The sequence below is a fragment of the Furipterus horrens genome, unplaced genomic scaffold, assembly GCF_987537825.1.
Source record: "Furipterus horrens unplaced genomic scaffold, mFurHor1.1.pri manual_scaffold_8, whole genome shotgun sequence".
Taxonomy (NCBI): domain Eukaryota; kingdom Metazoa; phylum Chordata; class Mammalia; order Chiroptera; family Furipteridae; genus Furipterus; species Furipterus horrens.
In genome coordinates, this window is record NW_028327178.1 from 87,906,324 (window position 1) to 87,928,964 (window position 22,641).

At 47.9% G+C, this 22,641-nt stretch overlaps 1 protein-coding gene across 1 annotated transcript in view; it reads right to left on the reverse strand.

Moving 5' to 3' along the window:
- Window positions 1-6,655: 6,655 nt before the first annotated feature.
- The window catches only part of TGM3 (transglutaminase 3), a 36,267-nt gene continuing 20,281 nt past the window's right edge, over window positions 6,656-22,641 (reverse strand). The window contains exons 8-13 of the mRNA XM_090286145.1: window positions 19,854-19,957; window positions 18,123-18,368; window positions 14,109-14,417; window positions 11,356-11,513; window positions 7,669-7,802; window positions 6,656-7,266 (exon numbers count right to left, since the gene is read on the reverse strand). Of these exons, the coding sequence (XP_090142271.1) occupies window positions 7,119-7,266; window positions 7,669-7,802; window positions 11,356-11,513; window positions 14,109-14,417; window positions 18,123-18,368; window positions 19,854-19,957 (1,099 nt within the window). The 3' untranslated portion in view covers window positions 6,656-7,118. The remainder of the gene's footprint in view (window positions 7,267-7,668; window positions 7,803-11,355; window positions 11,514-14,108; window positions 14,418-18,122; window positions 18,369-19,853; window positions 19,958-22,641) is intronic.

The following is a 22,641-nucleotide window of genomic DNA, read 5'->3' on the forward strand; positions in this document are numbered from 1 at the left end:
TTTTGTCTGTCTGTCATTTGTTCCCCTTTTCCTTTTTTTTATTAATTGAGTATTTTTTAGTATTTGTTAAATGTACTCAAAAAGAGTCAGGAGGATTTGGTTAGAAATAGATGACAAAGATTTATTCAGGGAACTTAGAGTTGGCAAACTGGAAATACAACTAGGCAATACCCAGAGTCAGCTGAAGAAGAGAGAAAAGCAAAGAGTTCTTATAATGAAGTCTTAGGAGTCCTGCATTCTTAGCCCTTGGATTGGTCCAAGACAGCTCTTAGATGTCAGGCAGTCTGGTTGATGGATGCCAGGTGATCTGGAGGATGGGCACCAAGTGGACCTATGACCTTTATAGACTAGTCAAGGGTTATCTTCAGGTTGGTATCTATCCAGGCATTGATACACAACAAACTGAGGTATCTCTAAGTATTGATGCAGGACTGGAAAGTTCAAATGTTTGAGTACTCAGGCTAACTAAGACAAGAAAAAAGAATTGTTTTCTCATGCCTCAAACATTTATGTTAATAATTTAGCAGCTTGGGACTTCTGGCCAAGATGGAGGTCTAGACTGACACTCTCTGTCTCCCTCCACAACTAAGAAAGAATACAACTACCACAAAATCATAAATAACCAGAAGTTCCAGAAAATAAAGCTACATGGAAATCTAATGAATGAAGTTATAAAGAAGTGGTGCTTGTCTGGATGGGTAGGAGGGGCAAAGTGAGGGTGGAGAGGTCAAGGCGTGTTGGTGGCAGCAGCTGCAGTGATGGTGGTGGGATGGCGGTAAGCACAGACAACCATATTTAAAAAGAGGCAAGTAACACCTGGGGAACACCCCTGGCTGCAGACCAGACCTGTCAGCTTGTGATTCCAATGCTGGGGAAGGCAGACCCCCATTACCTTGGACTGTGAAGGCCAGAGGGGATGGGGATGGAGGAAGAAGCTCCCATTCTCTCAGCGTAAAGTAATCAGCAAGAATCCATCTTGGACCCCCACCCCCCCACAAAATGCCACAGCGTGGTGAAAAGGGTTGCTGGGTAGTGAAAAGTGCACAGGGCTCCGCCGTCTATATCGTAGGAGGTGTGACAGCCCTGCCCAGGAAGCAAAGGTAAACACAAAATTGTCAGCATGGCACAGATCATGATAGAGATCCCGGTGACGCAGCTGACCATCCAGCAACTATCTGACCTAACGGATCAGCAGATAGGAAATCTTTCTGAGGCACAGTTCAGAGTTTTGGTTATAAGAATGCTTAGAGATCTAACAGCAGATCTTAAACAAGACGGGGAAGGAATGAAGGCTAGTCCTACTGAAATGAACAAAAACACATATGAAACAAATGGTGAGGGAAAGAAAACCAGGGATCAAATCAACAAATCGGAACACAGGGAAGGAACAAGCAGTCAACCAGTGCAGAAAGAGGAAACGAAAAGTGAGGAAAATGAGGAGCGGCTCAGAAACCTATGGGACAGCTATAATTGGGCCAACATCCGAATCATAGGGTTGCCAGAAGGTAAAGAAGAACAACTAGAAATTGAAAAACTATGTGAAAAAATAATGAAGCAGAACTTCCCTAACTTGGGGAAGGAAATGAACTTACAAGTCCAGGAAGCACAGAGAGTTCCAAATAAACTGGACCCAGGGAGAACCACACCAAGACACTTTATAATCAAAATGTCAAGAATTAAGGATAAAGAGAGAATCTTAAAAGCAGCAAGAGAGAAGAAGAGAATTATGTACAAAGGGGTCCTAATAAGACTCTCAGCTGATTTCTCAAAAGAAACTCTGCAGGCAAGAAGGGACTGGCAAGAAATATTCAAAGTAATGAAAATCAAAAACCTACAGCCACGATTACTCTATCCAGCGAAGCTGTCATTCAGAATAGAAGGGCAGAGAAAGTGCTTCCAGGACGAAGTAAAACTGAAGTTCATCAGATCCAAACCACTGTTATATGAAATGTTAAAGGGACTTGTTTAGGAGAAAGAGGATCAAAACTATGAACATTAAAATGAAAACTGTATCACGACAACCAACAACAGAACCCAGGGAATCAAAACAAAGGCAAACTAAGTAGGCAAGGAGAGTGGGAAAAGAATTACAGGTATGGGGAACATTTTGAGAGGAGGTCAGCTGGGAGGGGGAAGGGGGGAAAGGGAGGGAGATGGTACAGGAATTAAGAAGCATAGTAGGAGGGAATGGAGTAGACAGGAAGATGTTGAAAAGAACTATATGCACAACCCATGGGCATGGACTAAGGGGATGGGACAACTGGAGGGAGGGGGGGGTCACTGGGTGGAGGGAAACAAAGGGAAAAGAAATTGGGACAACTGTAACAGCATAATCCATAAAGCATATTTTAAAGAAAAGAAAAAAAAAAAGAAAAGAAAAGAATCAACCAATGCATTAAAAAAAACTTTAGCAGCTTGGTTAAAATGACTCCATTTTATATTTTCAGTATCTTCATTCTTTCCTCACATTGCATTACTTTGTTGGCTTATTAATCATAATTATTTGTATTTTTGTTTGTTTTATTTTTTAAATGGTTTCTTTAGGTTTATAGTGTATATCTTTAACTTATCAATCTATCATCAAATGATATTTTATTACTTCACGTATGATATAAGTAATTTATATCAGTATAGTTCAATTTCCCATTCCTAGCCATTGTGCTATTACTTTTATACATTTTACTTCTATAATTTTATAAGCCCTGCAGCACATTGCTATTACTTCTGCTTTCAATGTAGAGACGGCCACCACTTAGGGGTATCAATGCATCTGTCACCAGCACATTCCTGATGGCCTTAGTGAATAACGGGAGTATTCTTTGCAACCCTCAATAGAACATAATCTTCTGATGGGGATAGGGGAGGATCTCCTGGACCCTTATAGTATGTCACCTCCAGCATGCTTGTTGCCGGACAGGGACCAGCATGGAGTGGGTCTGCCTAAGGCCAGCCTGTAGTATGTGGGTTCTTGACTTCATATAGGAAAGATTTCACAATATGAGTCCAGGTGATTTTGAGGGTGCATTTATTAAAGCTGGGGAGAGTGGAACAAAGGAAGGACTTAGGGTAGAAGAAGCAACAAGAGAGAGCGTAGGCAGTGCTCTGCTTTGGCTCCCTAGAAATGGAACAGGAAAGCAGTGAGCCAAGGTGGGGCTACTCTTAGCTCACTGGAGATGGAGAGAAAAGGGGGCCTTGGAGACAGGATCAGAGGGTAAGCCCGGGATGAACTGCTACTGCCCACTGCTCCCCTGGTTGCAAGCGTTGTGGGGACCCTTAGAGTCTAGGAGAAAGTAAAAAGTTCATGCCTGGGAAGCAATGTGGGCATGCTCTAGAGCAAGCCACACCAGGTCTTTGCCCCGAGGGTTTTATTGTCTCTTCTACAGGTGAGAATCTTAGGGGACGGTTTCAGCAGGATATTCATCAGTTTTCCAGGTGCATTTAAATATGCTGATGCATCAAAATGAATATACAGTGTGGAAGGTTGGGATTATGTTTTGGTGTGCTTTACTTTTTTCTTGGGTCTGGCTCTAATGGGGCTTCTGTTACTTGTTCTACTGACTTCATCTGTGCTTGGGTTTAGCTGGCACAAAGAACATTAATTGGGTCTCTGTCCTCTATCTCCCCAACCAGTGTGATTTAAACTATGTATTCTCTGGTGAGGAAGGAGAGGTAAAAACTACTTGCTTTCAAGTGTGCTTGGTTCAGGAAAATAAGGTCTTAAAATTCACTGGCTGGCTGTAAGTTGTTCAGATTGTTTGGCCTTGTTTTATTTTCTCACCTCACTTTCCCTATTCCACTTACCCAGGACTTTTCCTAGCTCCTTACTGTCCTGTCACAGAGTGACACCCATCCATGGCTGACACAAAGAAAAATGAGGCTTCTTCCCATAGTGGTCTTGGGGCAGCATTCTATGATAAAAGGTTGAGGACAGAAGCACACAAGGCTTCTTGGATCTTACTCAGGTGTATGTGTGTGACTCAACTTACCTTTGCTGCTCTTGGCTCAAGGGTCCTCCGTGCTCCTCTGGGTTTTCTGCCACCATGGAGGATAGTGCCATCCTAGGCCTGCATGGCCCACATCTTGGTGGGTCAGAGAAATGACCCAATACCTAGTCCCCTTTCTGGTTACCCCAATACATAGTCCGCTTTCTGGTTACCCCAATACCTAGTCCCCTTTCTGGTTACCCCAACACCTAGTCCCCTTTCTTTCTACAGTAAAAGAAACCCTCACCATTATCTGGGTAAATGTCCACCAAGCTAACGACCACATTTCCCAACTTCCTTTGCAGATGTGGCCTAAGTTCTGGATGTAAGCAGAAGTGAAATGCATCATTTTAACTTACAACTGTCAGATTGTTCCCTTAGTGGGAAAGAAGGTGCCCATCCATTTCCATCTTGTTGGATGGACTGTGGACATTTTGCTTGAGCTGGAACAGCCACCTGGAATAACTAGGTAGACATTACAAGTGGAAAATGACACTCTTAAGACAAAGGATCCTGGGTGCCTGAACTGCCTCCTGTGGCTCCTACACAAGAAAGGGGTGAATGACTCCCTCACTTAGGACCCTGGCGTGTTGGGGTTCCCTGTGATGGCATCTGAGCATACACTCTAACCAAAGCTGCCTATTCTGGGGTTCAGCCAGCAGGTTTCCTTGCATTTCACACTATACTGCAGCCTCCCAGTTCAGTTCTACTAGAAATGAACATAGTGTTGTGGCCACTGTCTGCTATTTCTTTTTTATTGCTAAAATTTTTCAGAACCGAGGTGGGGTGGAGGAGTGTTATTAGATATAAGACACATGTGCCTGGGTTGATTAAAAACTCCACATGGAGCCACGGCTGGTGTGGCTCAGTGGACTGAGCGCCGGCCTGTGAACCAAAAGGTTGCCAGTTTCATTCAAAGTCAGGGCACATGTCTGGGTTGCGGGCCAGGCGCCCTGGTTGGGGGCATGTGGGAACTGATCAATGTTTCTCTCGCACATTATTGTTTCTCTCCCTCTCTTTCTCCCTCCCTTCCACTCTCTCTAAAAATAAATAAATAAAATCTTTAAAAAAAACACATGGAGTTTTAATGTTACACCTTAGGAGTCACCCTCAAGGGGAGAAACCCCAACAATAGCGGGAATCATGTTGTTGTTGATTTTTAATCTCTTTGGGCCCCGTGCTCAGCCCAGAGCCTGGCACAAAGTTAGTGCTCAGGAAATGCTTGCTGGCAAGGCTGATGGTTGAGGGAATTAAGGTCTCGGGCAGGCCTCGCATGTATGGCAGGCAATGAAACCTTTGGATTTCTTTCTTTCTATCAGAAACCAAAGCAGAAGTCTGTCTATTTCACCCCAACCTTCCTCAGGAAGACTGTAACACTCCATCTCTAGGCCCAGTCCAGGGGCAAGGCCCCAGGAACACGTGGAGTCCTGCTGTGCTGCAGAGACTGCAAAGCTTAGCTGCGTCCAGACACCAGAGCTGGGGGAGATCCTTGACCTCGGGAGCAAGCGGTAGACTCAGGCTCTTGGGCTGACTGCCCCTGAGGGCACCCTGGAGGCGGGAAGCTGGGGCTGTAGCAGCTTGAGACTCAAGGAAGAGAGCAGGCTGCTGGGGCAACCTGCGCACCTATTGTTTGGTGGGGGGGGGGGGGGCAAGGAGGTATGAGCTTCCCACGGCCAGTGGACCCGTGAAAGGGAACTGGGCTCACGCATCATGAAAGCGCCGAAAATTCCAGGGCAGTGAGAGGTAATGGATGACCCTCTGGGGGCCAACACTGAGTGTCATGCTGCCCACACCAGGGAACACACAGTGCAGAAAGCCTGCACTTACACACCAGCCACACACAGGGCATTGGTGGCCATGCTACCTGGGCACCGGTGAAACAGACCTTGGTCATTCTCTCCTAAGTTCCTCTCTCCCTGCTCCAACACTGAAGGATCAGGCAGCACGTGGGAGGAGGGGAAGGAAGCTGAGGATGGACAGTGCCTCCTTCTGCCTGCCTGAGTCAGACCCCAGCTGAGCATGGGGTGGAAGCTTTGAGCCAGACATGAGGTGGGACTGATCCCTTCCAATCAGAAAGTGAGGTATGATTGCCAAAATGGGATTCATCAGCCCAAGCAACAGGAAAGCTAAGGGATCTGCTTGGGGTTATTTCAAGGGGCAAAGGTTGAGGAACCATCAGAACATACGTGAAGGCAGAGAAGGTTCCAGTTGAGTTAAGCCCTGCTGAGGCCACGGCTGCAGGAGGAAGAGTGTGGCATGAGGAGGAAAGAGCCCACATGAGCAGAGGCCAGACCATCACAGGCACCTGCTCTGCTAAAGAGTTCCCATGAAGACTTTGAAGTCCCTTCTCACTGTGACACCTATGAAAGGCCCTAAAGAAGAGTGCTCAGCCACACGAGAGCTCTGGAAGCCTGCGTGACAAGGAGCTGCCTGCCAAGGTGACCTAATGTATTTTTGGACATCGTATTAGGAAGTTTTCCTAAACTGACTTCAGATACCTCCCCAGTTTTGTGTCTGGAGCTGCACAGAACCAGCCCACTCCCTTTGGACCCTGGGACATAGAGAACAAGTTTTCCCAAGATTAGCCATTCCTTCTCAGGAGGGACACGGCCCCAGCCCCTCTCTTCTTCTCCGCCACCTTCGGCAAATCAGCACACTTGCAGAGTCGGAGCTGTGTGGTTGTACTCTTTTGAACTTTATTCTGAGTGTAAGGATGTGAGTGCCATGACAGGTGGCCAACCCTTCCCTCCACAGTGACCCAAGGGAGGAGCAGGAATGTCCCAACTGCAGGCTAGGAATCAGCAAACAGTCTAGACCATCTTCTTCCCTGTATCCATTCAGAGAGTCGCTGGGTCAGGTGCCACTCATCCTGCTGCACTGATGGACGAGAGGGCTGGGCAGGGCCATGGCGCTCACAAAGCAGGCAGCCACAGGGAGAAACAGCCAGGGAACATGCAAAAGTGATCAAGTCTCAGGCCTGGGTGGAGCCAGCCCAGCGTGAAAGTGAGGGACAGGATGTGCTGGAGGCTGGACTGCCCTATCCAGGCAGCCTTGGGGGATGGAGTTTCCCAGGCTAGACAGGTGAGCCCTGCTTCCTTCGTGGTTCCCAAGTTTCTGTGGGGCCACCTGGGCCCTTCACTCTGCCACGTCGATGGACAGCAGAGCCTTGATTGCAGGGAACTTGTTGCAGGAGAAGTCAGCGACCAGCTGCTTGGTGCCACTCCGGTTGGGCAGGATCTCAAAACGTACCCGGGATCGCTCCTTGGGGCGCAGGGTTGGCACACTGGTGGGGAAGGGCACGGATCAGTGTTGGTGGTGAGATTCACAGACCTCAGGTTGGACAGGCCTTTGTGGCTTCAAGTCCTGCTCTGGATGGGACTGGGCAAGGTCACTGCTTCTTTAGCTCCCTCGAGATGCTGCCTTGGGTCACCATGCCCTTCCAGCCCTGGGACCCATCAGCAGAGGTGTGGGGGACTCCTGATCTCTCAAATATGTTAAGCCCTGAGGACTAGCTGCAAGCTCTGGTGACTCAGACTTCCCAGGAGTTCAAATGAAATGCAAATATGTGTGCCTATGGGCAGATTCTTGAGCTCTAATGCTAGAGAAGCTCCGTCTACCCTGCTCCTGGAGGTCCCCAGGCCCCCCCTCCCGCCACCCACATGGGCCCCTCAGGCCTGGGACTCACTCGATCTTGAGGGTTCCCAGCAGCAGGCCGCTCCCCTCCACCATCAGCACGCAGTTCTTCACCGGCTCATCCAGCGGGTTGGAGAAGAGCATCTGCACGTTCACGGGCTTCCGCACATGGGCCTGGTTCAGCAGCTGCAGGGGTAGAGGTCGGAGGGGTCAGGGCACGGTGGGGAAACTCACCTGCCACTCAGTGAGAGCTGACGGGGTGGGGCGGGCGACGTGGGAATGGGGAGATGTCCTTGAGGCCGAAGGCCGAAGGGACTGTCTGTTTAGTCCTTCCAAGTGCCAGTGACATATCCCTGAAGGGGGTTCCTAAGACATTGCTATGATCCCCACGCTACAGGCAGGACACCCAGGCTTAGGTGGAGAGGTGGCACATTGCAGCGGCTGAGAGGGCTTTAACTTCCCTCTTTCCAGTTCATCCTGGGAAGGGCCGCCACTTCTTCCCAGGACACCCTGGCTCCATTTGGGGCTGCTCTGAGGGCTGGGAAAATGTTCATTTTGCACCTCATAACGGTACTTTTCCTGAGCCTCTGTTCACTGGTTCTGTTCTTCCCTTCCAGCCTGGAAGACCCCTCCCTGGGAGGCTCCAGCTTGCTTAGGTCCACTCCTCTGCCCAGGATATGGTGTTGGGCCCCCACCTCATTCCAGGCCATTCTCCTCTGATGAAGCCCAGTCTAGTAATGCCCTTCTAAACTTCTGGAGCCCAGAATTTCCCCAGATGTCATGCTGTGTTCTGGACAGGGCTCCAACATTGCACTGTCTTGGGTCAGAGGCCAGAGAAGCCTTGGTTTCCAGTCAGAAAAACGACCTGGATGAGTTCTTCACTCTCAAAGATAAAAGCCTGTGGTCCTGCCAAGAAGCAGACCTAACTGGGCCTCAACTTTCTCATCTGATAAATAAACTAGTCATTCTTTCTTGCCTTCCTCTGTGGGCTAGGAGGGAGCAGATGAGATCATGGCTGGAGGGAAACCATTTTGGAAATAGAAAATGAAATTGTGTGACTGGTGGATTTCTTCTCTTCTCTTGAGGGTCACAATAGGGGGCTGCTTTTGCATTTGGTTTTTCTTTTTCTTGCCACCAATAGTTAGAGCAACCATTTTATGGTAATAAAGCTATGGTTCAGACAGATCGAATAGCCAGGACCTCCCTGGTTCCAGAGCCTTTGCTCACTAGGCCCTGCAATGCCTACCAATAATTTGTACATAGTTGGAACATTTTAGAGACCATGATCTATACCATAATTTCTCCCAACGCACTTAAGAGTATGACATAATTTGAGAGGGGAAGCATAATTCTATGCCATTGGGTTATAAAAAGGCTACATAAACAGTACCACATTTTTCACATTGATATTCAAGTTGGGATTTCCATGTATTTGTTTTGCTTCTTTATTGCTGATTTCTACCTTGTCCCATTGAACCAAATCCATACATGCACCCAAAGGAGAGGATAAGGGCCACGAGAAACCTGTGTCTGATTGTCAGTGATTCTCTGAAGGCCAAAGTGGAGGAGAGGATGTGTTGGGAGGAAATTCACACAAAGATGCCCCCAAAAAGAAAGAGCAGATACCTTTTAACAAGATTCAGTAAGAAAGTTCTTGGTGGCTCCTTTCCAGCCTGTGTGTATTCTGATTTTCTTTCTAAAGATTTTATAGTCTCTTTAAAGACAAAGCAGACTTGATATGGAAATCCCAAAGATAGAGTGCAAAAGTATGGAATAAAAGGTAACGCTATAAGAAAGGCTGAGGATATTGAAGGAGGGGATACATTGGAGAAAAACCTAACTTCACTTAAACACTGATGGTTTTAATGCAGAACGTTTCCATAACTGAACTGGCTACTCCCCAGCCTTGTTTCCCAGTCTCGGGAGTAGGAATCAGCTCTCGGCTGTCCATTATGTCTGCAGGGACACTGGGAAGCAGGAGAGGCCTTACCACGCAGGGGACAGGCATGGACTGGCCATGCAGACTGTGGGTGGCGAAGAATGCACACAGGGGTGTTTCTGTTTTACAAATACTGATGAGCTTCTCTAAGGTATTATACCAGGGGAGACAGCGATGGCCTCGGAACAGGGGAGGGCCTCCTCTCATGGAGTTTATGTCTGGTAGGAGACTGCCACTAAGCAATTGCACAGATAAAGGGATGACTTCAGTTAGGACACAGGATCTGAGGGTGTTTAACGGGGACCAAACTTAATTTGGGGAGAGGGTGGAATGTCAGGAAAGTCTTCTCTGAGGAAAGGATACCCTGCAAGGGAAATATTTTATTACGCCCATGGCAGAGTTGGAGCAACAAGATGCAGAAATTAAGGGACTTACTCAGAGTCATTGTTGATAAATGGTGGAGTCTGGATAAAAGGTTACAGGCCCAACGCCTGAACTACTGCCCTCCTCTGCTTTCCCCAAATTAGCTGTCCAGTCATTGGCTCCCTAGCCCCCAAGGTGGGGGACCTTTCCCCCCACTCTGAAGCACAGATCAGACTAACCAGGACAGAGAAACGGCTCAATTGCAGGCTAGCTGCATGGGAGTGGGAGCCCTGGGTCCCCCTATCCTCTCTCTGAGGTCGGGAACCCCTGCAGCTAGAGTGCAGCTTAGGGGAGGGTAGGACCAAGTTCCCCACAGTTATCCAGCTCCTTCAGAAACCTGGGGCTCGGGAGACCGATGGCACAGTGACAGAACAGAAAAAGACATTAACTGTCTAGACAGGTGACGCTGACAGCAGACCCAGCAGATGCCTGATCCATGAGGCTCTCTGTTCCCCCGCTGTCCTTGCCTGCCAGCCTCTACCCTCAGTTTGGTGCTGTCTGGCTGTGGTGGCCTCCAGCCTGGGCTGCAGGGCAGGTAGGACCCAGGGGCTGGAGGAAGAGACCCAGGCTTGGAGTCAACACAAGTATTTTTGGTCCTGGTTCTGAGGCAGGGACAGAGTGGCCCTAGGCACCTTCTGCAGACCTGCAAGGCCCCAGGCTGTGAGCCTGGGCTCCTGGGAGCGGCCTGGGGCAGAGCCTGCAACCTAAGGCAGAGACAGAGGCAGCCTCATTGTCAACCACTGTGAAGGTGCTGCTGCTGGCTGCAGGTGGGCCTGGATACCTGGAAAAGAGCCTTGGGCTGGGAGTCCCAGGGCCTGAGGTCTAGCCCTGGCCCTGGTAGTAACTGTCTCTTTCCTTCTCCTCTCTGGGCTTTGGTTAAGACCTGTGCAAAATGGCCAAATATGGGAGCATGAGATTAGCCTTGCGAGAGTCCCCCATTCTGTCATTCTGGGGTCTAGAGAGCAGAGAGATGCATGTGAGTTGTGCCCAAATGTGTCTGGGCACTGGGCTGTGGGCTCCCTTCAGGAAGGACCCACCCCCTGTGCTCCTCTGTAATCCTGGACCCTGGCCTGGCCCAGAACACAGCAGATGCTCAAAGCTGAGTGGGTGCAGGAGTGAACTAGAGTTCCTCCAGCCACTCCTCAGCTGAGTCTAGAACTGGAACCAAAGAAGCCGCGGGGCAATGAGCCTGTTTATCTCACCAGTCAGGGAGCAAGGATATGAGTCTGAGCAAGTTCTCTTGGCTGATCCATTTGGCAGAGGCTGGACCCGAGCTGGGCCCAGTCCTCTGCCCCTTCCAGCAGGGAAGGGCCTCCCTTGTGGTCTGGGAGGGCTGTGGCTCATGGGGGTTGGCTGGCTGGGGAGGCACCCCTTTACCTCCAGGGTCAGGGTGGGGTTGTCCAGGATGATGTCCCTCTCCACCACCAGCTCGGACTCATCAGGGGCCTGGCACACGGCTGTGGTCCGGATCATGTTGTCGGCCTTCAGGTACTTCTCATACTGAGCATATGTGATCTTCACAGGATACTGTATTTCTGGAAGGAGAGGCCAGAGGAGTAGCATGAGAGGGAGTGGGGTTGGCTTCGGAAACCTTCAGAGCTGATGCCAAGCCGGGTCAGTGTGAGCTGGCCAGGAATATCTGTAGCCCAGGGCTTGACGGAGTCCTCCCTGGGCCAGGCCCTGGAAGAGACACCCCACCCTGTCCCGTGCAGCCTCCAGGCAGGGACTAGAGAGAGACCAGCGCTCTGGCTGGCTGGGCAGATTCTCAGGAGGATGGGCTTGGAGCGGCTGAAGCTTCCTCCACACCCAGAAAATGTCAGAGGGCAAGTTCCCTTCTAAAGGTCAGAGCAAGAATACCAATGTTAACTCATTATCTAGTGATGATAACAATGAGGAAAACAGTGCAATAGTAACTGGGAAGGGAAGCCAGGGATGGGCAGAATGAGGGCTTCGATCCTCCCAGGCTGTCTAATAGCTTGGGATTCTATTGCGACAGCATCCAAACCACCTCCACACCTCTGGTCTCTCCTGTTTCCAAGTTGTCCACACACATCAGTCAGATAAGGCTTTAAAAGACACCCCCCACCCCGCCATGTCACTCTTCTCCCATGTCACTTCGAAAGTCTTCCGTGACTCCTTGCTGAATAAAGTTCAGAGCCCCCAACCTGGCCCTGCATCACTGAGCCCAACTCACCCCTCCTTTCAAAGACCCTCTGTGCTTTTCACGGTCCCTTCAACAAAACGGGCATATTGTCACCTCCCTGCTTTGACTCACAGGGTTCCCTCAGATGGAAATATCTTCTTCAGCTTTCTTCCAGTTACCTGGCTCCTCCCCAAGCTCCAAGGCTCTGTCTGGCACCACAGGGCACAGGTACTTCTCCCTGCTCTGTGGTCCAGGGCACCCCCCTCACATGGTGGGTGGCCTGAGGGTGCCCCGGCACCCACTGTGTCATATACCTTCTGCGGTAAGACTGCGAGGAGGAGGCTGCCCCTGCCTTTAGCACTAAGGGAACTTGCCGGGTCTGCCCCCAGTGTGGAGATGACAGGCCCTTGCACCAGCTGGTCAAGCCCTCCCAGAACCCAACACTGAAAAGGAAGGGCAACCAACAGCGTCGCCCAGAAAGCAGGTGACAGCGGCAGGCCTCCAAGACTCCTTCACCTGCCTACTCCCCGCTTCCCATTTCACTCTGCTGCCTCTTGCAGAAGCATGTATTTTTTGGAACCATTTCCCTCATGCGAATGATTTTTGGCCTACAAAAATAGCTCTTCCCTCGAGCTCTGAAGGTAAACAACAGCCGGGCGGTTGCTTCTGGTACAGGGAGATTTCTGCAAAAATTCTGTGAGAAGCCAGGTTGCCAGGGGAATGCTGCCCTCTGACAGGCATAACGCGTCTCATTCTCTGCAGACAGAATACTTTCAAGATGGGCTGTATAATTAATCAGTTTGTATTAGTTCCTTCTGTGCAACAAATCGCCACCCCACCCTGTTAATCTGCCCTGTAAGTTCCAACTCTTCGCAACAGCTTGAGGGATTTTGCCAACGTGGGCACGCCTGCATTCTAATCCTTCCACGGGCACCAGGCTTTCTCTGCTCCTCCATCTGGTCCCTTTTTGTCTGTGCTACCAGGAGCAAGGAGTCACTATGCCTCCTAAGTTCTAAGACCCCCAAGAAAACCCATCGCTGTCATCAGGCAACTCCCCTCACCCACTGGCAGCTGTGGGGGAATGTTCGGTGAGGGTTCAAGGCCCCATGGTATGTTGCAACTCTTCTTGGGTCAAACCTGAAAAGTGACTCATTGTGGGGTAAGATGGGGGTGGCATGAGGGGGGTGCATGTGGCGCTATACATCCTAGAAAATGAGGGTAGCATTGGATTTAGCAGCAGGAAACCTAGGACCAAGGCGCTGGCATTGCTCTTACCAGATATGACAATTTCTTAAGTGAACCCCAATCTCTCCAAGCCTGTTTTAGCCTCCGTAAAATGGGGATACTGGAATCTATTATTTCTAGAAGGTCGATGAGGTAGTATATAAAGAAGTACTCTGCATACTGTGGGAAGTGGTATATACCCACCAGGCAGCGATTTTCAACCTTTTCTATCGCATGGCACACATAATCTAATTACTAAAATTCTGCACCACACCAAAAAATATATAATAGTTTTTGCTGATCTGAAAAAACAATAGATATAATTTTGATTCATCCACACCAGATGGCTATTGCTGTGTTGGTTGTTGTCATTTTTTAAAATTTGACAATCTAAGGAAAAACTGGTCAGTGTCCTTGACTAAATAGTCAGGTGTGGCATGTTTTAAAAATCCTTGTGGTGCATCAGTATGCCACATCGGTTGATATTGCTGCTGTCAGGGATATTGTGATATGTCTATTAATTGCCCAAGCCTCCCTCTTTCCTCTCTCAGGGCGTAAAAGAATTTGGGTTGGCAACACCCTAACTTGCACTGTTCAGAATGACAGTAATTTCCAAAACCTCAAAATCCAAGGCTTAACCACAGAGGTTGCATCCTGCTCCTTCCTTAGACAACTGAGTCAGTTCTAATAGGAACTCTCCAACCCCAACAGAATAACAGTGACCTTGGATACATGGTGCCTCACAACATGTAGGATGCGTTACCTTCTTCAGGGTCCAGAGATATTGTGACGGAGTCCTTCCACACCTCGTGGACAAGTGTGCCATTGTAGACGATGGTCCAGGCTGTCATGTTCACCGTCACCGTCTTCATATCACTTGTCAGATTTTTGAGCACCAGGGCAAGGTTGACTTCTTTGCCCACTGCCAGTACACCAGTAACCTTGAATACCCCAGAAATACTGGGCTCCCGTTCCTCTCTTTCAGCCTCTGTTGAAGATGTTGGGCCAAATGTGCTGTTGGGTTTAAGTTTCCCCAGTGCTTTCTCAAACATTTTTCTTTCCTGGCTGGAACCTGTGTGGGGGGACAGAGAGAAGCATCTCAAGTATGCAGTGGCAACCTGGACAAAGGCCAGGTCCTGCCTGGAAAGATGGCCTGGGGCTAACAATGGTTCCGCTGCTGCGCAAAGATGCTGTTGCAAACAAGTGTTTGGCCTCTCCTGGTCTCCATTTCATCCTCCCTGATGTGAGGCTCACAGACCAGCTGGTCTATGGTGCTTTTCCAACCAGCCTAAATTTCCAGGGAGCTATAGGAAAAGCTCTATCAGCAATTGTATAAAATTACTATATGACCTGATATTTTGCCTAGGTCAATTAAGTTAGATTTCTTTTCTTTCTTTCTTTCTTTCTTTCTTTCTTTCTTTCTTTCTTTCTTTCTTTCTTTCTTTCTTTTTTTCTTTCTTTCTTTCTTCTTTCTTTTTATAGAAATTCCCTTGTAAGACTTAAAGAACAAACAGAACCCTGGATAGGGTGGGTCAATGCCAGCCTGCAAACCAAAGGGTCGTTGGTTCGATTCCCAGTCAGGGCACATGCCTGGGTTTCAGGCCAGGTCCCCAGTTAGGGGCATGTGAGAGGCAACAACACATTGATGTTTCTCTCCTTCCCTTTCTCCCTCACTTTCCCTCTCTCTAAAAATAAATAAATAAAATCTGAAAAAAACAGATAGTTTAAAAGTAAATAAAAACTGGGCTGAAAAGGTTAGAATGAGTTCATAAAAAATGTTATGATTTAAAGTTGACTTCATTAAATTTTTCTTTAAACCACTAAACCATGTTATTCTGCTTTGTTTCTACAGGTGCTTCAAGAGTTGAAGAGTGGAACTTTTGTCTGTGTCAGCTGACAAGAACTTCCCACGGTTGGTATGGGTCCAAGTTATGACTGGTTCAAATTGCCAAGGAAGTTCAGGTTTCAACAACATAAAGGAATTTTGTGATTTAGCTGGGTAAACTATCTTTGTAACAGATAAGTTATTTATAAAAATTAAAAAACTTAAATTCTAATGTGAAAAACAAAAAAACAAAACAAAAAACACAAAGGACAGGATTTTTCTGACCATGAGTTGGAATGTGAGTCCTGCTCAATGCAATGGTATGAACAGTCCCAGGAGAATGGCTATGATGTACATTAAAGACCATGGCTCTTGGACACTAAGAGCTGAGAACCAACTCTAAGTGTCTGAGCCAGTGTTGAGCTCTTAGTTCACACCAGGCTTTCTGCCTTGACCCGGAGAGAGATCCACTAGCAATGAGAAGGGGTTGACTTTCCAGGAACACGGAACACGAATACAGGTACACAAAGAATTACCATGTTTATACCTGCAGACCATATTTTTGGCCCCCACCTTCTCCAACAAACCTGTGAAAAATTTAAGACACCAGATGACTTATCATAAGCACTTTAGAACTTAGTGAGTTCTTGCCCTTAAGTTATGTGTAACAACCAGCTAAGACTTCAGAGGCCAACTCAATAAAGTCCATCATACTAGAATTAAGGTCCTAAGAGGGAAAGCGACCAGCCCAAGCAAATAGTCTAATCTGGGGATTAGAGGCAGACAGGGGGCCAGTCCTCAGGACCCACAGTCCAAGGTTCCCCTTACACACCCTACTGAAAAGGAGGCAGGCAGCCAGATTACCCAAGCTGATAGCTGGTGGGCTGGGTTCCTTTTGGTACCTTCCCATTCTTTAGCCAAGCTGTAAGTCTGCACCCAGAGCTGGTGCCTACACAGGGAGCTGATCCTTCTGTGCCCAGGACCTCAAAGCAGGTGTGTATGCACAATGAGCCTCAGAGCCTAGATACTTATATAGGTCACCTGCTGGGCTTACTCAAGACTAAGCTTCCTACTACTGCTTTCTCTCTTGGTATTGCTATTGCACAAATGCTTAGCAAGTCATTTTATGAGCTTTTCCTCCTCAGGGCCCTCAGAGACAAACTGGCATCATTAGGAAGGAAAACTGGGCAACAACAGGCAGGCAGGACGATGAGCCCTGTTGTCACGAAGGGGCTGGGGCGTTGCCAGGACTCCTACAGGGATTCTCCCAAGCTAGCTACAACCCGGCCCCATTCCCTTGCTTAGGAGGTTTGACTGGCACAGCCAGAGCCCACAGGATGTGACAGTAAGATAAGGCACCCCACAGAATTATATGTCCATGTAAGTAGTGCACTTCAAAAGCCATTATTCCAATGAGGCTGCAGATGTTTAAGTTGGTAAAAATCAGCAGTTTATTAGTCCTCACTCTATGCCCAACACTTCACTTGGTGCTATATGGACACCAGCTCATTTATACTGACGACAGGCATTACTACTCTCATTTCACAAGCGAGGAAAGGGGGGATCAGGGATTCTAAGAATCCTGCACAGATCTAAGTGATAGGGCTGAGGTTCACTTCCTGCCCTGGATGATTTGTTCTCTGGCCTCTACATTTGTTTCGACATCATGACATTGCTGAAAATGCTTGTCCTACATCTGCCTTCCCCTGGCTTATGAGCTTTGCAAGCCCAGGGCCCCATCTGGTTGATCTTTGTTGTCTCCCTGGAGCTGAGCACAGAGCAGGTACTTGGGGATGTCTCAGTTTATTGACTGAGAGAAGGGCCATCTGACACCAACAGGGGAAATGGTGAGCAGAGACAGATGGGGCCAAATTGAGGCCACCAATCTCATTGCCCTAGAGTCATGCCTCAAAATGTCCACAAATACCACCACCCGAGGGGCCATCCACTTGAACTTGAAACCAGACCCTGTCTCCTGTGCTCAGCTTTCCTCTTATGTAAACTGCAGCTAGCACCAACAGCCAGCAGTTGCAAGAGTTTTAAGGTTTACTTTAGGATGTACTTTGGGGCAGCTTTACAAGAGCAGCTTTCTTGACCCTCAGAGTCAACTGTGAGGATCCATTGAAGCAACTTATTTCAAGGCATTTGAGACAGAGCAATGTTGGCTCCATTAAGGAGTGACTGTGGCCTGCTAGAGCAAGCATTAATTTACTCTTGGCTATTTCTAAAAATGAACACCACCTTCAAATGTAGAACTTTGGCACTATTGAAAATCCTCAGAGATAGGCTGTTGACTCTGGTAGCAATTTCCAAAATAGAGCAACAACTGTCATTTGAGTTAAAGGTGGCCTCATAGCAACTAGTCCTCCCAGTGGCTTTGCGGGGACAGCATGCGTGTGGATGTTAAGATTTCGGGGACTTGCGCATTCTCCTCACGATGCAGTCTCACCTCCTGTGACTTCTTGGGACGCCTCTGAGGTATACATAGCACAGCCCCACCATGGCTTTGGGGTCTTTGTCCATTTCTTTGTTCAGATTATGTTCCCTGCCTGTGTGTCTTTGAGGCTAGGGAAGTGGGCTGACTGAACAATCTCTCCTAACGCCCTTGGGGAACTCCCATGGGGGCCATAGTTCTCCCTGTGCTGTTCAGTCACGGTGCTGTCACCCTGTCTGTGCAATTGGCCAAGAGACACCGCTGGAGATGAACTGGAACAAAAGCTGTCTGTGCCCTGTGGCAAACGTCTGCTGGCGCCACTCTGCCCACAACTGTCCTGTCCCCACTGGAAATAGTCTGGGGCACTGGGCGTTTGGTGCTGGGGAGCAGTCCTACCATTCAGGCCAAACTGGCTGAGAAAGTGGGAGGAGCATGTGGCATTTTCTCTTCCCCACCCTAAAAGCTGTCTTCCTGCCCCCAAGCCCTGAGTGGCACAGCCCCACCAGTGCCCCTCCTACCTTCTGGGTACTTGTACTTCTCCGTGACGTCCATGCGGGAGTAGCTGCCTACCGCCTTCGTGCTGATGTACCTGCCAATGGTATGCGTGTCCGAGGAATTCTGCCTCGTGGTGTTGCGGTGGGCATCGTAGATCCAGGTGATGCGGTCGGCATTAACCTCCGCAAAGATGAAGGGCATGTCGAAGTCCAGGTGCACATCGCCCTCTCGGATAGCCATAACTGAAGCAGGGCCGCACTGGAACACCCCTAGTGGCCAGGGTGCAGAGGTTGGATGTGTGTCAAAGCCAGGCCTATCTGCAACAGCCCACCCCAGGGTCTGCTCCTCTGGGGACCATCCATAAGCACCCAACTCCCCTGCCAAACTCCTTAGGCCCTGACAGTCTGCCCCTCCTCATTTGGCACTCAGCACAGACCCTCCCATGCCATCATTATCTCCTGTAATGGCACCCTGGTCAGACTCCACCTCTCTAGAAACCTGGCCCCACCCTGCATTCTGTGGGTGCATAATTCGTGCTGACCCACTGCCCTCAGTGATGCTGTCTTGTGCCCAGGGTTGCCTCTTTTCTACATGTGCAAATCATTCTTCCCAAATCATCACATCTCTATTCCTGGAAGGCTTCCCTGAACGCTCAGCCATCACCTCCTTCTCTAGCACTCAGCTTAGAATACGCTGATAGATGATAGATAGATGCATGTGTGGGTAGGTAGGTAGGTAGACAGATGGATACATAGGTTGGTAGATAGATAATAAATAGATAAATGGATAGATGAATATAAGTTAAATACAGATATATAGGTATAAATATAGTTTCATTCATAATGTGCCCAACTGGAAAAAAAGCAAGGTGTAGCAGAATAGAAAGAAGAGTATTATCCCATTTGTGTTTCCAAAACAAACAAAAAAGACACACACACAACTTTATGTGCTTAGAACAGTCACCTTCAACTGTTTTTTGTATTTTTTAAAAAATCATGACCTCTAGAAATAGATTTTACATCATGGCATATATATATGAGCCTGAAACAAAAGTTTCACAGGACAATACTTACTCTTACCGTGTCCAATGTACCCTGTGATTTTCTTTTCCTTTCCTTCCTCCCACCCATTTCTATGCCATCCTATTTCATTTCTTACAATGATGGTCACAACCCACTAACTTGCTTTTATAACCACTAATGGATTGCAGTGAAAAGCCTGAAAAACAGTGGTCCAGAAACTATCTGGAGCGTTACTGTTCCATCCCCAAGTCCCCCAAATCTAGTCACGTCCATTGCTTCTGGTAGAAAGGCTGCAGTTAGTTAGGGGACTTGTTTTTCATTGTTAGGTCCTTTGAGAATGGTTTGAAAACTTTTTTGACCATGTGCACACATTACATATATAATTAACTATTTTTTAAGTTTGAAAGAAATGATGGAAAATGAAGGTAACAGATAATCCTATGCTATGAGGGACAGCCTGCTAGAGGCAGAGCAGGAAAAACAGTGTAGGCAGAGGGACAGCTTCTTCCCCATGGATGGCAGCCATGGAGGCACAGGGAAGGCACTCAGTTACATAGCAGGAGGGGAAATCTACTTTTGACATATTTTGTTTTAATCCCATTGTGCCTTCCAGAGATGGAGAGGACTTGGGTGACTTCCCTGTGTCACTGTCCACTACTGTAAAGAACCGAGAGGCTGTGACTTAGAATCAACCCCAGAGAAGGGGGCCATCAGTGGGCCAGCAGGGGTTACCTTGGCTCCTCTCTTGGGGGGTGGAGTCCAGAACCTGCCATCCATTGTATGAGGGGCCCAGGTCATTCCGCACAAACCAGGCTTCATTCCAGACGTGGAAATTCCTGCAGATAGAACCAGAGACTGTAGAGCTTGCCCAAGCCCACACAGCAGGTGAATAGCAAAAACCACATCTCTGGTCTGACCATGCAGGGATCTGAAACTCATCAAGTGAGTTTACCCTGTGCCAGCTATTGTAGTAAACTTGGTGAGCATTGTCTCACTTAAATTATCACAGCACTGTGAAATAGGTACTGTTTTTATGCCCATCTCATAAAAGTGGAAATGGAGGCTCAGAGCAGTTAAGTAGCTAACAATGACAGAATCAGTGTGTACAGGTATGCCTAATTCCAAAACCTCGGTCCTTGACCATCACGTTCTACTGCCTTTCTGAGGAGCAGAGCAGACCTAGGTCAGAGCCAGTGAACCAGCAGGTAAACCTGTGCAGCTTACTCTTGTGTGTCTTGTTAGGGCACACCATTATATTCTGTGTTTGCTGAAAATGAATGGGGCTGCAGTGAGAGTGACACATCTGGCCAGGAGCCACACAGCCTTTGCGTTGAGATCTGGATTGAAGAATGACCGGTCCTAACGTGTTCTTCATCAATGGCATCCCAATTGGTACGTCTCAGCCACCAGTCCCCTCCCTCACCAGGTATAGCCAGTTAGCCAAAGTCTTATTCATTCTTGATTCCGCCCTCTTCTCTCTTCCCCAACCCCCCAGCAATGACATTAACATTGGCTTTGGAAGTCTGAGGTTCAACTAGAAGAAAATACAAGTCTGACATAAATCCAAGTTCTATCCAACTTGAAAAAAACACTTTTTAAAAATACTCATGCGGTGGAGAAGATAGTTTTAAGTAAAGAAGCCAACTCTAGAAGCCATAGAGGAAAACACTGATCCATTTGACTACGTAAAAATATTAAACTTGCAAATACCAAACAAACTAACTAACTAACTAACAAACAAACTGTAGTTCTGTTCCTAACATGGAGGAGTAAGTTCATAGCAGATAGTCTCCTCGGCAGATAACAATGAACTGAAAAAATACAAAAGACAACACTGAGAATGAACAAAGTGGGAGGACTTTGGAAGGGACTCAAAGCCTGGAAGAATGGGATTGCATGGGTCGAGTATATTTTGGTGACTTTGTACTAAAGATAGGCCACAGTTAGGGTAAATGCAGGGCAGTAAAATGTCCAACAGACGGCCCACATCTTTCTGACCTGAAGAAACAGAGACTGGGTCAACCAAGTTCACTAGAGAGTGAGGGAGAAGTCCTAGAAAGGAAAGAATCAGAGAAAGGGAAACCCTAATTGCTATATAAACTCCACCCAAGCTCCTGGGTGACCTCTTAAGCCTGCACGTATGAGGCTGACTACAAGTAGTCCAGCTGAAGACAAAAGTGCACCGAGACTTGAGTTGCTGCTCACTACAGGTGAGATAGAATTGGCGATTTGAGTCTACCCCAGGTAGACTGCTAAGACAAAATATCAGAATCCAGGCATATCCAATGTCCAGGGTATAATCGTGAATTGGTCAACATACAAAGAACCAGAAAAACATGACTTATCCTCAAGGGAAAAGACAATCAACAGTGACTACTCCTTATATAATCCAGATGTTGGAATTACAGCTATTATAAACATACTCTCTGAAATAAAGGAAAATATGCTCGCCAATCTGCTCATGCAGCTATGAACTTGCCCAGCGTGGCTCCTGCGTCTCACTCCTCTTGGCGCCCAGTGCCCAGTGCAGGGTCTGGCACACAGCACATACTTAATCATGTTTTCTGAATTGAATTACTTCGGGGTTGGGGCCACTCTTGGAGCCTTGGTTTCCTTGCTGTGGATCTGAGCGAGGTGCTCTAGGTATGATGGGGGCTGGCTAAGTGTTAGTGGAAACTAGTGGCCATGGAGAGATTGCGTTAGGAGCCAGGGGCTTGGGCTGATGGATGGGGTGCCAGTTCTTCTCCAGGACTGGCTGGCTCCACCTCCTTGATGACAGGGCAGGGCAATCCCATGTGCCTTCCACCTTGGAGCTCTATAAAGTCCACAAGCAGAAGAATCAAGTCAAATAAATTAGAAAACAAGACCGAAACGTCAAGATAAAGATAACCTTGGCTAAACTGTTCCAAATAATTTGGTTTCTGAGCAGGTCCAGAAGAGAACCATATAAAAGAAGAATTCCCCGCCATAATTCCTTAGAAAGCATCCATACTCTCAAGAAGTGAATATTTGAGAACCTGGTGCCTCTTAAGCCAAACCATTGCTATGAGCAAAATGGCTTAGAAGAATATGACTTAAAGAAAGATCTGAAAGAAATTGCTGAGATCCCCTGACCTGGCCCTTCATTTCACAGATGGAAAATGAAGGTACAGAAAAAATTAAGGAACTTATGTGGAGTCATAAACTTATTTAGAGTGCCTGCATGTCTCCAGCTGTTTACCCTTACTTCTCTCTGGGCTTTTGTTTTCTCATTTTTAAAATGAACAGATCCCTCTCTAAGGTCTCTTCCAGTCCTGATGTTCTTTGACTCAGGAGAGTCCTTTTGAAAAAGACCTGTGCTCCACTCCTAGCTTGGACATTAATTCATAGTTTGACTTTGGGCAAGTCATTTCTCTACCCTGACCCCTTGAGACAGGGTCTAGTCTTACGGAGAAGTGGCATTTGCTGCCCAAATGCGACCTGAGACTCTGCTTCTCCATCTGAATGGGTTGGACAGCTCCCAACCTAACCAGAGCCCTGG